At 52.8% G+C, this 17,552-nt stretch overlaps 1 protein-coding gene across 6 annotated transcripts in view; it reads left to right on the plus strand.

The window, feature by feature from the left end:
- Positions 1 to 17,552, plus strand: part of PFKP (phosphofructokinase, platelet) — a 68,811-nt gene that overhangs the window by 41,916 nt on the left and 9,343 nt on the right. For 2 of the 6 annotated variants that reach the window (XM_065520237.1, XM_065520238.2), the window contains exons 11-17: positions 1,813 to 1,877; positions 3,025 to 3,094; positions 3,279 to 3,425; positions 6,820 to 6,890; positions 8,853 to 8,940; positions 9,976 to 10,128; positions 15,299 to 15,451. In XM_065520237.1, coding sequence (XP_065376309.1) covers positions 1,813 to 1,877; positions 3,025 to 3,094; positions 3,279 to 3,425; positions 6,820 to 6,890; positions 8,853 to 8,940; positions 9,976 to 10,128; positions 15,299 to 15,451 — 747 coding nt within the window. Of the gene's footprint in view, positions 1 to 1,812; positions 1,878 to 3,024; positions 3,095 to 3,278; positions 3,426 to 6,819; positions 6,891 to 8,852; positions 8,941 to 9,975; positions 10,129 to 15,298; positions 15,452 to 15,702; positions 15,848 to 17,552 lie in introns of those variants that run through there. The other 4 variants (XM_065520239.1, XM_074000896.1, XM_074000897.1 and 1 more) reach the window with 3 other exon arrangements.

The following is a 17,552-nucleotide window of genomic DNA, read 5'->3' on the forward strand; positions in this document are numbered from 1 at the left end:
TTTCCAGGCATTGTTCAGTAGTGGAGGTGACTGTGAAGTTAGCTGCATTCGAAGTTTATTTTAGTTTATTTTATTATTTATTTATTTATTTAGACATGGAGTCTCGTTCTGTTGCTCAGGCTGGAGTGCGCTATCTTGGCTCACTGCAAGCTCCGCCTCCTGGGTTCATGTCATTCTCCTGCCTCAGCCTCCTGAGTAGCTGGGACTACAGGTGCCCGCCACCAAGCCCAGCTAATTTTTTTTTTTTTTTGTATGTTTAGTAGAGACGGGGTTTCACCATGTTAGCCAGGATGGTCTTGATCTCCTGACCTCATGATCTGCTCGCCTCGGCCTCCCAAAGTGCTGGGATTACAGGCATGAGCCACCGTGCCCGGCTGTTATTTTTCAGAGTTCATTCGTGATTCCTGTTTTGTTGGGTCTTTCCAGTGACCCTGAGGTAAATGCCTCTTAACACACACAAAGAAGTCATGAAGCAATCAAGTCAGGGACTTGTTGAAAGTCACCTTGGAAACATAATTTCCAAAAGCCCAAGGGAGAAAATAGTATTTGTGTGTATGTGTGTGAAGGCTTGTGTCTGTGTGTGTGTGTATGTATGTATAGTGTGTGCATGTGTGTCTCTGTATATGCATGTACATGCAGGTTTATGCATATGTGTGTGTTTGTGAGTGTGTGAGGTAGTTTGTGTCTGCATGTGTTTGTATGTTTATATGCATGGGTATGCATGTTTGAGTGAGAGCTAGTGTGTCTGCATGTTACCCTGTGTGCATGTATGTTTATATGCGTATGTGAGTATGTGAGGTATTGTGTCTGCATGTCTGTGTGTGCATGCATGTTTATATGCATGTGTGTATGTGAGGTAGCGTGTGTCTGTGTGTGCAGGTATGTTTCTATGCATATGTGTGCATGTTGGTATGAGTACAAGGTAGTGTGTGTCTGCATATTAGTGTGTGCCTGTGTGCATGTGAGAGGCAGTAGGCTTAAAAGGCTCAGAGCACTGAACGACACGCAGTACATGTATTTTGAGCCTGTGTCTCATGTCTCTGCTTGTCTAGAGATGATCACGGTAGGTGTCACTTGCCCTGACCTTGAAAGCACCCTTGTGTGGCTTTGTTGTTAAAGCGGAGGGAGCCACTACTGTGCACCTGTGCACCTGCTGTTTGTCAGGCGTCTTCCTGAGGGTCTGACATGTTTGAATAACCTTAGAGATTGCTGGAAGGAGGAGTATTTTTCTCATCTTACAGAGGAGGAAATTGAAGTTTAGAGTGAGAAAGAACTTGCCCGAGATCTGACGTTGCCCGGGGCTGCCTGGCATGCATCACTCCTAGCCCTGCGTCCCAGGGCATCCATCCGGGCCCCTCTGCTCCCCCGTCCGCTGTGACCTCACTCCCGTCCCGCATCCTCCAGTGAACTGGTTGTTTTGTTTTGTTTTTCCCCACCATAATCAAATTGAGAATTCCTTAGAACCATGCCTGAGAGATTTCATTTCCTCCGGCTTTGTTCTCTTGGGTTAAATCTTCACAATGTTGTGTCCACAAACAGCAGGTGACACCTCCTCTTTTTCCTCAGAAGCCTCCTGAGCTAAGCAGACCCCAGGGCTCTGACCTCACAGCCGGGCAGTGAGGGGCTGGCTGCCAACCAGCATTAGGTTATACTTGGTGGCCGGTCGTCTAGACCATTAACCCTGGGGCTGCCGGCAGCCTGGGTCAGACTGGAGAGGGCTGGTGGGAAGGACCGAGCCAGCCTCCACCCACCCCATCCATGGTGCACCAAGTTCTGACACATTCTTTCTTCTTTTCATCATTGTTTTAAAAGACTCAGGATGTGCAGAAGGCGATGGACGAGAGGAGATTTCAAGATGCGGTTCGGCTCCGAGGGAGGTGAGGTGCTTTGGAGAAAGCTCTGCCCTGTCGGGAACACACACCCCTCGGGCCTGGCCACTGCAAATATGCTTAGGGGTTGTGCTTATTCCATGTCAGTCTGAAAACTCAGAAAGTCAGGCAGGACTCACAGCACCCCTTTTGCAGTAGCAGGCCCTGGTGACTGGTTAGAGAGAAATCATTTTCTAAAGTTGCCATTGGTCCTTTTTGGCAAGGTGGTGGTGGTTTAGGAGCTAATGAGATTAAGGCACAAGGTGACATGTGGCCTTTTAAAAACAAAACAAAACAAAAAACGGAGTCTCCTTCTGTCACCCAGGCTAGAGTGCACTGGTGCCATCTCAGCCCCCTGCAACCTCTGCCTCCCATGTTCAAGAAATTCTCATGCCTCGGCCTTCCAAGGAGCTGGGACTACTGGCGTGTGCCACCATGTCCAGCTAATTTTTGTATTTTTAGTACAGACGGGGTTTCACCATGTTGGCCAGGCTGGTCTCGAACTCCTGACCTCAAATGATTCACCCGCCTCAGCCTCCCAAAGTGCTGGGATTACAGGCTTGAGCCACCGCACCCGGCTGTGGCCCTCGTTTTGCAAGAGAAAGTTACGGAGTGTAGAAGCATACCCTTTTCGGCCGGGCGCGGTGGCTCAAGCTTGTAATCCCAGCACTTTGGGAGGCCAAGACGGGCGGATCACGAGGTCAGGAGACCATCCTGGCTAACACGGTGAAACCCCGTCTCTACTAAAAAATACAAAAAAAACTAGCCGGGCGAAGTGGCGGGCGCCTGTAGTCCCAGCTACTCGGGAGGCTGAGGCAGGAGAATGGCGTGAACCCGGGAGGCGGAGCTTGCAGTGAGCTGAGATCCGGCCACTGCACTCCAGCCCGGGCGACAGAGCGAGATTCCGTCTCAAAAAAAAAAAAAAGAAAAAAAGAAGCTTACCCTTTTCTCTCAGTCCATTTCCTCCAGACACGGATAATACCATGGGTCGTGGTTAAGGGCTCTGCAGCGCACGTGGAATCCTGGGGCCTCCTCCGCCTGCCCAGATAGTTGGCAGACACATTGAGTGCTGGCAGACAAGCCGCTTTTCTCTGCGTGAGCCCCAAGTTGTGTGTGGTGTTCCCAACTCTGATCCAACAACACCCTCTTCCTTTAGGAGCTTTGCGGGCAACCTGAACACCTACAAGCGACTCGCCATCAAGCTGCCGGATGATCAGATCCCAAAGGTTGGTGGCCGGCCTCCCGCGATGCCCCCGACCTCTCCTGTGGGCCTCCCCTCATGGCCTCTGCCTCGCTGAATGAGGCCACCAGTTTTCAGGCCTGGCTCGGCATGGGCCGCTGCCACAGCGTGCCGCAAATGGAGCTCGCATGTGCCCGTGACCCAGTGCTTGCCCGCCTTCTGTTTTGCAGACCAATTGCAACGTAGCTGTCATCAATGTGGGGGCGCCCGCGGCCGGGATGAACGCGGCCGTGCGCTCAGCTGTGCGCGTGGGCATTGCCGACGGCCACAGGATGCTCGCCATCTACGATGGCTTTGATGGCTTCGCCAAGGGCCAGGTGAGTCACCCAGGACGCCATAGGCGGGCAGACCCCCTGGCTCCGAGCACAGTGGAATGGGGGGGCCCCCTCCACGGCCCTCACACCTTTTCACGCCTCAGTCCAGGATCCTGTCTCAGTCCAGGATCCTGTGACATTGTGACTGAATGCCTACTTATTAAGGCATTGCTTCTGGAGTGAAATCTCACCCTAAGGTAGGTTTCGGGCCCTCAAATGGAGCCCAGGGTGTGATGTGCTTTTGAATTTTCTGAAAAGGTGCTGGGGGTTGGCAGTGCCTCTGGGGTCTGATGGCCCTGACATTAGGTGAGAAGGAAGGTGGTGTTGTCTCGGAGGCTGCGGTTGGTTTAAACCGGGCACTGGAGGGAAAGTAGGCGGTGTCTGGTGTGCACAAGCACCCACTGAAATACAAACCTTAGTGAACACGGGTAACACCTCTTGACGTGTGCTGTACCCAGTTGTTCTGCGGGATTTACGTGTGTTCACCCATTTAAGCCTCACACTGAATCTAAGATGTTATCCCCATTTTCCTTACAAGAAAACTGAGGCACAGGGATGCCAACTGGGCTGGATGCACGAGGGAGGACTGGAAACAGGATTCTGAGCTCCTGACGGGGGGCTGAACTGGTGGCTCTTTGTTTATCTGATTAGCCAACAAATACCTGCTTTGTGAAATTTTTTTTTTTTTTTGAGATGAGGTCTCGCTCTGTTGCCCAAGCTGGAGTGCAATGGCGTGATCTCGGCTCACTGCAACCTCCGCCTCCCGGGTTCGAGCGATTCTCCTGCCTCAGCCTCCTGAGTAGCCAAAATTACAGACACGCGCCACCACGCCCAGCTCATTTTTGTATTTTCAGTAGAGATGGCGTTTCATCATGTTGGCCAGGCTGGTCTCGACCTCCTGACCTCAGGTGACCCACCCACCTCGGCCTCCCAAAGTGCTGGGATTACAGGCATGAGCCACCGTGCCCGGCCTCCGACTTTGTGGAGTTCTTACGCTGAGGAATTAAATGAGTGAGCACAGCAGGCACAACTCTCTGGTTCCGTGGAGACTGCATTTTAGACGGGGAGAGAGAACAGTGACTGAGGACCCCCTGCTCTCTGGTCAGTGAGCAGTGCTCAGAGGCACGCAGAGGAGGACCTGCTGGAGTTCCCCCAGACAGCCACGCTGGGGAAGGTGCTCCCAGGCTGCAGGTCAGAGGATGAGCAGGCGGCTCTTGGGACCCTCGAGGGACACTCATCCCAGGCGGAGGGAAAGGATGCTCTGGAGCTGATGCTTACAGGGGCAGGGGCTCCGAGCCCACGCAGGGCAGTGGGGATGGGAACTGCAGGGGCGGGGCCGGCTTGTTTGTGAGCTCGGGGGCCGCGCAGGGCAGTGAGGATGGGAACTGCAGGGACAGGGCCAGCTTGTTTGTGGGCAGCCTGAGGAGGTTGGCTTTTATGTTATGTGAGATTTGGGGTCCTGAGCGGGGACTGGCCCACACCGAGAGCTTTCTAAAGGGACTCTCTGGTGTTCATCGAGGCAGAGGCAGGAGGCAGGGCTTCCAGCTGGGGCTTTGCAGTCACCTAGCAAGAGACGGTGGGTCCAGACGGGCTACTGTGCAGATGGCAAGAAACCTCCAAGGGTCTGGAGATATTGAGGGCACGGAGGGCACATGGGATTTGCTTGCTAAGTACACACAGGCATAAACAGAGGAGGGAAGAATCACTCCATTCCTGGCCTGAGCACATGGAAGGGGTAGAGTTGCAACTTAAGAGGATGGGAAGCCCTGAGAGACACTGCTTTCAGGAAGGATGAGGAGTTAGAGACTCATGAGGCCACAGTGAAGGTGCGTGTCCCGCGGCCGAGGACAGGACTGGGGACGCTGGGTGAAGGTGTGTCCCGCGGCCGAGGACAGGACTGGGGATGCCAGGGTGAAGTTGTGTCCCCCGCGGCCAAAAATGTGCAGTAAGCCGCTGTGTCCCGGCGTCTTCAGGAGGGGTGGGTTCAGCACGTAGGTTTGGGAGGCTTCAGTGTCTCCATGGTAGTTAAAGGCACAGAACTCACAGAGCTTCCCTGAGGGCCTGAGTGCAGGTAGGAGAGAGAGGAGGTCCGGGACTGAGTCCTCAGGGCGCCATTGTTAAGAGTGGGGTGGGAAGAGGAGACCCCAGCCCAGGAGACTGAGGAGTGGCAGAGAGTTAGGGGCGAGATGCGCAGTGGCATCCCCGGGAACACAGATGATCCACCTTCCACCACCGCTGGCCGCCTTTCCATGTTGGCCCATCCACCTGCATCTCAGCTGCAGGAACCGGACGAGGAGCCGTTCTGTCCTGGGTGGATCTTGCTTTCCCCGTCTTTCTTGTTCAGACTTGTAAAGATTAATTGACCTAAAACTGGTATTTGCTTTATTTAAAGAAATATTGCCTTCAAAACTGATTTATGTGAAAAAAAAAAGCCTGATTTATATGGTTCTGTCAAATATATATATATATACACACACACACACACCTTGTACAATATTTACCTTTTGATATAGAATGATCTTTTTTCTAATGTAATTTACCTGGAGATCTCACTGCAGCATAGCAGTGCGTCCACCAAATCCGTGAACTTACCCGGAATCTTGTGACCGGAAGCTTCGGAGCTGGGGTTCGAGCCCCACAGGTTCTCCTCCCGCGGCCGTGCCGTCCTCGCAGTCGCATCCTCTTTCTGTGATTACATTAGTTTGCTTAGTAATCTGTTTTCCTTTTCTTCTCCCTAGTTTGTAAGAAAAGAAATTTTCCCTTAATCTTTTACCGATTTAGAAACCATCATGTTACTTTTAATTGCCGGAGGCGGGATATGGGGAGCGGCGTATCTCACACGTGGCTGGGGGTAAGATGCAGAAGCCCTGACAGGCAGGGAGAATGCAGCCCCTCTGCTGTTCTTCTGTTTCTCGCCTTGATTCATCCAGGCATCGCGATAAATGCTGTCTCACACGCCTCTCGAATCTTTTTTTTTTTTTTTTTTTTTTTTTTGAGACGGAGCCTTGCTCTGTCGTCCAGGCTGGAGTGCAGTGGCGTGATCTCAGCTCACTGCAAGCTCTGCCTCCCCGGTTCGCGCCATTCTCCTGCCTCAGCCTCCTGAGTAGCTGGGACTACAGGCGCCTGCCACCACACCTGGCTAATTTTTTGTATTTTTAGTAGAGACGGGGTTTCTCCGTGTTGGCCAGGATGGTCTTGATCTCCTGACCTCGTGATCCGCCCGCCTCAGCCTCCCAAAGTGCTGGGATTACAAACATGAGCCACCGCGCCCAGCCTTGCCTCTCAAATCTTTACCGGAATGCAGCCTGTTGAAAAAGCACAGAAAGCTGTTTTTAGTACTTTCTAACTTGCCTTTCATTGTTCACTTTAGCTGTTTCATTCTGTGTTTGCACATTAGATCAAAGAAATCGGCTGGACAGATGTCGGGGGCTGGACCGGCCAAGGAGGCTCCATTCTTGGGACAAAACGGTAACTTCCAAATCTCAACTCTATGACCTGCTTTTAAGGAAGAAGGAAGAGCCGTGTTCTGGAAGAGAATTGCTAGGTGCCGACGCCGCTTGCGATTCCTGTAAAGGCGTCCCTAAGGGAGGGGTGCAGGTAGTTACCGGTCCTCCCTCCAGTGGAACTGCCTGTGTTCCAGGGAGCTGGGGATGCATCCCAGGGCGTAAAAGAGATGCGGAGGTAACTTGGAATGCCTTCCTCTAATTCATATTTCCATTCATTTGAAGAGCCAACTGGCAAGCCTAAAGCCTCCACTTGGAGGTCATAAAGATGAGTGGTGTCACAGAGCTGTGGAGGCAGCACTCTAAGCAAACACTAAAGCAGCCTAGATAGCAGGTAGCATTGGTGGGAACCTGCTCAGTAGCCCTGAGCAGCTGTGACTCGAGGCTCAGATTTCCACAGCCAAAGAAAGGACCCAAGGAATTCTAGTCTAAAAGTCTCTTTTTCGGACCTATAGTAACTCTTGCGTCCCTGCATCACTGGGGACGATGGAATCTTCAAATGTAGATGAAGCCTGAGTTCTTCTCACCTTTGATCATGTCAGGGGTGCGAATGTTAATATCTGTCATCACTGCAGATCACGATTTCATATGGAAGGAAGGTGGTTTTTGGCAAATATAATAAATGATGGATTCCACGTAATTCTGGCTTATAGTTCCAAGGGAGTTAGCTGCACCCTTTGCTTTGCTTTACAGCCAGGACCCTGGTACTCCCAGCCACTGCTGGGAAGCCTCAGAGCTGGGTTAGCTCTGCGGCTGCCTCCTGGCTGTTCTCATGAGCTGTGCATGTCGGTGCCCCAGACGGTAAAGCTCTAGGTAGAGGCAGATGCATCCCTCGGTGTGCGTCCTGGGGCTGAGGACTGGCCGCCGACTCCCCGGGCGCAGGTGCTTGATAAGCTGGCCAGGGCGTTGCCCTCGAGGATGTAGAGAGGACTCGCTGGCTGTTCTGGGCTTGTCCTGAAGAGGCTTAAGAAACCTCACCTTAGGGGCCAGGGTAATTTTGCAAGTAGCTGCATCCATTTGTCTGCTCTGATGGCCAGGCCTGAACATTTTTGCCTTATAAATCTACCAAGAGTACAAGTACTTCACTTCTTCCAATCAACATGAAACCTTTGGGTGGGTTTGGGATGGGATCCAGGGGGCACACAGTCTGGTGTTGCACTTGTTAGCCCTGTCATGTGCCATTGGTGATAGCATGGGGGAGGGAGAGCAAGTATGAGCAGATGGGATTTTAAATGAGATCAATAGTGGATAATGCATACGTAAGTTATTTGGAAACTGGAGATTTCCATTTAAACAATTATCGGGCTGGGCGTGGTGGCTCAATCCTGTCATCCCAGCATTTTGGGAGGTCGAGGTGGGTGCATCACCAGATCAAGGGATCGAGACCATCCCGGCCAACACGGTGAAACTCTGTCTCTACTAAAAATACAAAAAATTAGCCAGTCGTGGTGGCGGGCACCTGTCGTCCCAGCTACTCGGGAGGCTGAGGCAGGAGACAGGAGAATCACTTGAACCCGGGAGGCAGAGGTTACAGTGAGCCGAGATTGCACCACTGCACTCCAGCCTGGTGACAGAGCGAGACTCCGTCTCAAAAGAAAAAAAATGATCGTTAATAATTATAAGTTTTTATTTTTATTTTTTTCGAATGGGGCAGCAGAGTTCTTTTTAGGTCAAGGTATCAGCTGAAATGCTTTATTCCGTTTTCTCGTTAAAACACTGTTTCGAGATGAGATTCCTGATCGTTCTGCCGTCTGCCAGCCACAGTGGCCTGCGTGAAATGGCAAACGTTTACCGCTCCTTAAAACCACAGACTAGGGAGGGAGGCCGGGTGGGGACCAGCGTGGTTTCTCGGGTTCCCGGCGTGATGTCCCGCGGTCTGCGTGGAGCTCCAGGTGTCTGACGTCATTCTCCATTTGGCTGTTTTCAGCATTCTCCCGGGAAAGTACCTGGAGGAGATCGCCACGCAGATGCGCACGCACAGCATCAACGCGCTACTGATCATCGGCGGGTTTGAGGTACGTTTCCGTTTCTCTCTTCACCCGCTTGCCAGTCTTGCGGGTGTGAGCCGCGCCCTGTGTTGGCTAAACATTAAGCTACTTGTTGGCTACTGGCCACGATCCGAGATGATAGGTTCCCAGACCAGCTGCCACTGGTGAATTGTAGAACGGCAGAATAGCAGGTGGTAAGACGTGGCCTACGAGTGACCCAGTTCCCAATAAAGTAACTTAACCAAGAAGCAAAAGCTTGACTCCTGAACTGGGACTCATCTATTCAGTGAGCTCTTGATGTATTTCAGGTTTGTGGAAGTCATTCTCTCTCTTGAGTCCAGAGTCCAGTGGCTACTTAGAGAGTAAGGTAGTTATACCTAGAATTTTGTTTAAAATCACATTTTGGACTATAGACCCTAATATTTTTCTATTCAGTGAAGATTAGTCCCATGGTAACCTTTCCATTTACTTTTAGAAAAAGTAAGAACCAGCGGGGCGCAGTGGCTCATGCCTGTAATCCCAGCACTTTGGGAGACTGAAGCGGGCAGACCACCTGAGGTCAGGAGTTCAAGACCAGCCTGACCAACATGGTGAAACCCTGTCTCTACTAAAAATACAAAAATTAGTCGGGCATGGTGGCAGGTGCCTGTAGTCCCAGCTACCCAGGAGGCCAAGGCAGGAGAATCGCTTGAACCCGGGAGGCAGAGGTGCAGTGAGCCAAGATTGCGCCACTGCACTCTAGCCTGGGTGACAAAGCGAGACTCTGTCTCAAAAAGAAAAAAATAAAAACAAAGTAAGAACCTCAGAAATGAGACTCTTACCCATGAGGGTTTAGTCTTCTCACTGATTTTGTCCTTCACCCTTTGTGCTTAGAACCTGCTGATCCTTGTATTCTTGTCTGTGGTCTTAACGCGACTTTGTGTTGGTCTCGTAGTGGTTTCGTGACGCCCTACTGTGCTCCCTGTGTGCTGTGGTGGAGGTGGCTCTCCCTGAGGCTCTCCCAGCGAGACCCCCTCCTCCCTGCTTCCCTCTCGCCCCACAACTCCCACGCTTGTCTGACAGGCCTATCTGGGACTCCTGGAGCTGTCAGCCGCCCGGGAGAAGCACGAGGAGTTCTGTGTACCCATGGTCATGGTTCCCGCTACTGTGTCCAACAATGTGCCGGGTTCCGATTTCAGCATTGGGGCAGACACAGCCCTGAACACTATCACCGACGTAAGTCCGTGTGCGCCCCGCCAGGCGGGCGCCGGCTGACGCTAACCTGAGGGCCCCGGCCCTTTTTATCTACCAGTGTGCTAGAAACAGCCTTTTACAAATACCCTGAATGAGAGCTTCTCGTTCTTTTTTTCCCCCTAGAAAGTATGTTTTTAGACTCTGAACATTTTTGATCTCACTCCCAAAAAGTTTTACTGCCTTTTCTTCTGTGTGGCCACCGGCGGGGACGTAGCGGGTCCGGCAGGGACGTAGTGGGTCCGGCAGGGACGTAGCGTGCCCAAGACCCCAGGAGTGCCCGTGAGTACCTGCAGCGCTCAGGAGGACTGGGCCGCAGTCTCCTGTGATTGCACCAGCATTAAAATCTGCTTTTTTTTTTTTTTTTTTTTAATGCTGAGCCTAAATTTTCTTTAAGCTTCCAATACCCATTATGACGAACCCCAGCCTTGATGCTGAGGGTTGAAATTGAAGTGAATATTTTATAATTGTAGTCATTGCCCTGAACGCACCATTGCAATTGTTATCTCTTTGGTCTTGGCTGTTGACCTCATTTTCCCCTTTGTAAACTGAGAATATTAAATTACATCTAAGGCAACATTGGGGCTAGTTTAGTTTTTTTTCCAAGAGACAATAATAAAATATAGAAATATATTCTTCTGTTTTTTGTTTTTTGTTTTTCTTTGTGAGACAAGGTCTTACTCTGTCACCCAGGCTTGAGTGCAGTGGTGTGATCTCGGCTCACTGCAACCTCGACCTCCTGGGCTCAGGTGATCCTCCCACCTCAGCCTCCCAAGTACCTGGGACCACAGGCACATGCCGCCATTCCTGGCTAAAAGACATACACGCCTATCCCCATGTTTGTGTGTCACACTTGGTGATTCACGTGGGAGTCTGCAGATCCGTACCTAATGCAGGAAGCATTTCATTTTTTTAAAATTTGATGTCTAAAATTTTTCAGTAATTCTCAAGTTTTAATTTTTCTTGTGCGACTTAGTTCTCATGAATATTTTTCAAAGTTTTTTTTTTCTTTTATAAACCCTTGGCATGAAACTTATTTCTAGCACTGGTAAATAAAAAAACAAGCTTTTAACATACAGCTCATATGGTAAGTAACGCTTAGCACTCCTTTCTTGCTTTTCTGATCATCTTAAACTTTCTTCAATTTCTTTGCGAAGGAAACCTGCCCAGGTTTTCCCGTGTTCACTGGCTTTGGGGGGGCAACTTTAACCTTATTTTTGGCAGTCACTAATCTCTGACCTAGACGTTGCTTCTGTAATTCTGGTGACGGGTGTCACGGCTTTGCTGCTGCGGGGCTGGCCCGGCTCTGAGGTGACCTTCGCGCTGGAAATGTGAACATGAGTGTCTGTTTCACAGAGGGGATTCCAGCATGGCTTTCACTGCTCTTTCACTGGTTTTAGCTGGACTTTTGGGTCTGTGAAAGTTGGGTGTGCAGTGGGAGGGATTGAAGCTTCTTTTTTCCCTAATTGTTACCTATTGGAACTTGCCCAGAGGGAATGGGTGGGGAATTTGAGAGCAGTCACTGCAGTTAGCTGAGCATCTGAAGATGTGGGACAAAGCTGGTATTGATCTCCCCGTGACTTTTTTTATTTTGAAGTTTCCACACAAAGTATAGATCCTTGTGGTATGTGATGTACACTTTCAGGCATGAAGAAAATCTATCTTTTTAATGCCAATGTCCTCTGCTATAAATAACTTGTTTTTTTGTTTTTTTCAGATTGTAAATATGTAACAAATGTGTAGGGTCAAAATTTGAAAACCAAAATACGTGAGGCAAACACCCCACATATGACCCGTTCCACCCTCTGACTTCCCTTGGAGGGACTGGTGATTTATTATGCAATTGTTTTAAATTCACTTTTTCATTCATTCAAGTTTCTCAAAGCTAGGTTAAACAATTTCGTTTTCTTTCTTTTTTTTTTTTGGAGACAGGGCCTCACTCTGTTTCCCAGGCTGGAGTGCAGTGGTGCAATCACGATTCTCTGCAGCCTCGACCTCCCAGGCTTAGGCGATCCTCCCACCTCAGCCTTATGAGTAGCTGGGACTACACATGCATGCCACCGTGCGCGGCTAATTTTTTGTATTTCTACAGAGACGAGGTCTCCCTGTGTTGCCCAGGCTGGTCTCAAACTTCTGGGCTCAAGCAGTCCCGCTGTCTTGGCCTCTCAAAGCACGGGGGTTACAGGGATGAGCCACCACGCCGGGCCTTAAGTTAACTGATTACAATAGAGAAAGAACTGGAGCGTGTAGTTAGTCGAGCCTCCCGTTGGCCAGGCACAGCCACCTTGGTAAGTGTATGTGTATGTCCTCATTGCCCTTCTGATCCCGAGCTCTGAGGAATGAGGCTGTCTTGGCAGTGCCGTGGTTCTAGTCTCGTGAGGGGTGAGTGATGCCGGCTGATCGAGGTCACCCTGGCGAATGCTGCAGCTGCTCGGGAGCCAGGGCAGGGACGAGAAAGCTGCTGAGGGTCCCTCTGTGGACCCCTGAAGGGAGAGGGATGGAGATGTGAATGTGGCAGCTGTTTTCTCCAGAGCCCTGTTTACTGACGGCCAAACAGCGTGAATCCTGAGGTTTGGATTTGGGTCTGAACTGGGCTCGTCTGGCCGTAGAACAGGAGCTGGTGGCGAGCTCAGGAAATGAGGGCCTGAGGCGACTTGATGTGGATGGCTCTGGGTCACTCCAGCCACTCTCCTGACGCCGTCGGAGGCTGATGACGTGTGGGAGTGAGCGTCTCTTCCCTGTCCGGCCACACCCTCTGTGGCCCTGGGCAGCATTTATGTTTGAGGTCTGTGGATGTCTCCAGTTGTTCAGTCAATTTGGTGATTCTCATGGGGTGACTGTGACCCAGGGGATGTTTGCACCATCCAGGGAGGTTTCTGGTTAGAACTGGGAGAAGGGATGCTCCCAGCACCTGGGGCTGGAGACAAGGGAAGCTGAGGAAAGTCCCTCCAAGCACAGGGCGGGCTCCATAGTAGGAGTCTGGCTCAGGACGTGGCCGTGTTGCGCTTCAGAAGCCCTGGGCGGATCTGATGTGGTGAAGTTGTCATCTTCTTTGGACGCGTGCGACCTCATCCTCACTCGTGATTTCCTTCTTGCCAGCATTGATGCTTAGCTGACGCCACAGCACCTCCGAATCTATGCTGTGCTGGTGAGTGGGTCTTCCGGGCAGAACAGAATGAATGAAATACCTCAGAGCAGGTGTTACACATTCTCAGGATATGGCTGCAGGGAGTTTCGGTTGGACTCCTTTCATTCCTTAGCGCTGGCTGGTGTGTTACTCCGTCCTGTAAGCTTGATCAGGTCACATCAGAAACACAGTAGGTGGGTGCCACGCTGCTGTCAGGTGTCGCGAAGGTGGCGGTGACCACAGCCTTGTGAGTATCCTTGTCATAGTGGCCCCACCACGGACCTAGGGGCCCGGCTGTGTTTGGTCTTGAGAGTTTTATACTTTTCTGGGCAGAGTCTCCCCCGTCTTGAAGCTTCCCTTCCCTTTTTTGGAGACTGAAGGAAGGAAAAAGAGCGATAGGGAAGAGGGGAGAGAGGATTTGCAGCAATGTGGCCATTCCCACAGATTTCAATGTGGAGTTAAGGAGCCGAGACCCCCCACCTGCCCTCTTGTGTGCCTCAGGCCCCTCCTGGCCCCGGGTCACCCACAGCCTCTGGCTTCCAGCGAGAGCTTCTTGGAGAAGCAGCCAGCTCCCCACGGCCAGTCTTGGTCCAGCCAGTCTTGGTCTGTCCTGAGCTAGGGTATTCCACAGTAAAGGAGTGACGTCACCTGTCTGAAAAGCATAAGGAGCCCCCCATGTGGTGGTGCTGACGGGGCCACATCCTGGGCACCAGGCCAGCGAGTATCCCCAGATGAGTGTTTCTAGCTGGGAGGGAAGCAGGCTGGCATTTGGGTTGAAGTCCTGCAAAAACTGCCATGGCCAGAGCCTGCAAGGCAGAGCCTGTACGGAGCAGCCCAAGAGCTGGGCATGTGCTGGGTCTGGGTGGACGTGGAGGCCGTGCCATGGGGTGCGGGGGCCCCTCTCACCGCTCACCTCGTGGTCACCCAGCACTGACCCACCCACCTTACCCTCCTACCCACCACGCTGTGAACTCACCTGCCACGGATCTGCACTCACTGTCTGAAGCCCTCGGCCCACATGGGCTCCTGGCCTTGGGATGCTTTGGGTTGCACCAGGGCTGCAGAGCCTGGGTCGCTCACTGTCCAACTCTCCCGGGGAGATGTGGGCCCCACCCTGTGTCCCAACAGTAGCATTCCTGAAGCAGATGTAGGGATATTCACAGTAAGAGGGACACATCCAACACCATAAATAGTTGGTTTTGCCACCAAGTGGATGACAAAAACACCTTGCTGTGTGGGGCCGCTTGGAGGTGGGAACAGTGAGCGTGTGGACCTGTCCTGCTGTTACCTTGGTTAACACCCTGAGGTGGAGTCTGAAAAACCCCGGTGCACACGGGCTCGAGAACCGCTCCCATTTCTGACACCAGAGCCCATTTCCCAGTGGAACCCCAGAGCAGCAACTCAGGTTCTTGCTCGCCTGTGTGGCTTTGTGTGCGGCTTCCCGAGGGCAGAAATAGCAGCCTCCTGCCGGAGAGGAGAGATGCGGCCCGGGGCTGAGCGTGGCCCGCCGGTAATCCAGCTGCCTGCCTCCTTCCCTGCCTGCGCGCGGGCCGCCTCTGCACGATGAAGGCGGTCACTTGGTGTGGTCCTTACAGCTGTGGGCCCCATCCCACTCATCCTTGCCTGCCTGCAGAAAGCTACGGGACTGGCTTTGCGTTTAAACGTCCTGACCGCCCTGGCCTCCCTTACCCACGATGAGATGCCGAGAGCTGAGCTGTCCCGCTCGTGACTAACTCGCCTCTACCTGTAACCTGCTCTGCTGCCGGCCTCACACCCACCCTGCTGTGCTGCCTGCAGGCCTCCCCTTTCATGAGGACCTGGGCTGTGCCCAGGCAGCCCCCTGTGTCGCCGAGGCCTGTCCTGCTCCCACACGGCCTCCAGAGCTCCCCTCGTCCCCTTGACCCGCATGAACGGGCTTCCCCTGGTGACTCAGGCCCCTCCTGTCCCTTCCTGGACCTCAGCGCAGGCCCTGGGGCTGGCAGGTGAGCACCCGGCACCCCCGCTAACCGCTTGGCCCTGCTGCTTCAGGCTTACAAGAGTGCGTGCGACATGGCCGAGGCGCGAGGCCGCCACCAGGAGCTTTGCATCCCCCTGTGTGTGGTGCCGGCCACGATTAGCAACAATGTCCCAGGCACGGAAATAAGCCTGGGCGCCGACACTAGCCTGAATGTTATTGTCCAGGTAAGAGAACCCCGTTTCCTCCCATTGCTTTCTTTCATTTATTTTAGCAATTTGTTTCTTCTGTGCTAAGAATGAGCCAGATTTATTATGACTCTTCCCCCCCACCCTTTGCTAGCTTGGCTTTATGTCGGTCACACTGGCCAGAACAGGGTAAACTTTTTAGCTTCTCTGCCTTAGGGAGAACCTGTGTTTATTGATTAAAAGTGAGATGATATATCCAGTCCTTGGGGTTGTGTTTCTATGCCACCTAGACTAGGGGAGCGGTGAGCACCATTTCTCTGGAGCCGGCCTCTCCTGCCTGCGTTAAGTAGCGAGGCTGCAGGGTCAGCTGTGGGAGCCTGCAGGAAGGTGTTCGAGTGCCTGGTACGTACGAGCTCTGGGACAGAGCCGTGCCCACTGGGGGCCGCTGCCCGGAACCACAGCCTTCCTGGTGAGATGAGAGGTTCTTTAGAGAGCCGAGATCATGCCCTCCTGGGCAGGCAGTTTCACCAACATGTGCTGTGGGAGGAGTGGATTCTGCCGGTCATGGGCGTGGTGCTGACACCCGCATGGTGGCCCCTCCGGTCCCTGATAAGCTGACCCACCTCTGTGGTCATGAGCTGGACATGAGGACCTGTGGGAGTTCCACAGCCTTTGCTGCAGAGAGGGTCCTCACTCAGCTGCAGATGGCACAGTGGCCACCTTGGCAAGTGGGGTCACGTCAGTGGCTTGGCCGCCTGGTGCCTCCTGGAGAGCAGCCGCTGGCCTTTACCTTAGATGTTCACGTCCAAACCAGCTCGAGTTTGCGGTGAAAACTCCCAGCCCTGTTGGAGACTCCTTAGTTCAGCTTGGCACAGAACCTCGGAAAACAGCAGTTCTATTCCAGGTTCTTCCTTCAGAACTGAGTTCCAGTGCAGGGAAGGGAGCAGAGGGGCCGTGAGGTCGGCTGCAGCCTCCTGTGCCTCCCACTCGAGCTGAGGACCATCTCTGTCCTGGGCTTCTCCCTGTCGTGTTCCCTGGTGCTGTACTGGCTTTGCAGAGGTTGGCAATGGCTCGTTCCATGGACTTCCTTGGGCCCCGCGCTTGACTCCTGTTCAGTGAATGCCATTAGGGTCTGGCCGTCGCTGGCTTCACTCTCCTTTAGCACCTTATAGATGTCCACACGTGCTTCCACCCTCGCACCCCGCACGCGGCGCAGCACTACCCCGGCCAGCGGCTGTGCTTTGCTGCAGGTCCCTTGCTGTAGCAGGGACGGGACCCCCACCCCCTGCCCCGTCTGGCCACCGACTTCAGCAGAGGCTCGGCTGCCGTGCGGGATACCAGTCATGGGAAAACTGGCCTCCCTGCGGATTCACAGAGCAAGGTGGTTCTCACAGAGAAGTCAGTGGCTTTTTTCTACCTTAACGCTGTAGCAGACACCACCTTATGTTTTACCACCAATTTATGTTTCTTACCACCACACCCATGGAGCAAAGTGCTGGTGATGTTTGAACTGTAACCTGGGGCTCTCGCTCCCATGGGACTCCTTGGGGAATTTCCTAGCAGGATGGTGTGTGTGCCCTTGCAGGGGGTTGTGTCTGCCGGGCACATCCCATTGTGTGGCAAGAATGGCTGAGGTCACAGGCTCTGCCTGACGAGTGCCACTCACAGCTGCTGTCCACATGCCGGGCCTGGGACTCAGCCCTCTGCCATCCTTCTGTCCACTCGGAAGCCAGGGAGGCGCCTCCATGAAACACTGCAGGCAGGCAGGGCCACGCTTGGGATCGGCCGCCTTCTTGTCAGTGCTACTTTGACTAATTGCCTAAGGCACCACCGGAGTGACTTGCTATTTTTAGAAGCTAATACAGGCTTAAGAGCCATCTAGGTAATGAGGAGAGAGTTCAGGAAAGCTGTATCTAAGCTCCAGCAAAGGCGGACTCTTCCGTCCCAGCTGTCACTGCGTTTACACTGAGAGGAGCACACGGTCGGGGGCGTGGCTCAGGTGTCAGGGCTGTGCTGTTCCACGCACCCACAGCAGCAGCCTGGCGGGAGCAGAACTCAGACATGCTGGGGCACAAATCAGCCTCTTGGGAGAGCTGCTTGCCTGCAGAATTCTTTTGCCTTTAAGCGGTTGACGTCATTC

This window comes from Macaca fascicularis, chromosome 9, assembly GCF_037993035.2.
Source record: "Macaca fascicularis isolate 582-1 chromosome 9, T2T-MFA8v1.1".
NCBI lineage: Eukaryota > Metazoa > Chordata > Mammalia > Primates > Cercopithecidae > Macaca > Macaca fascicularis.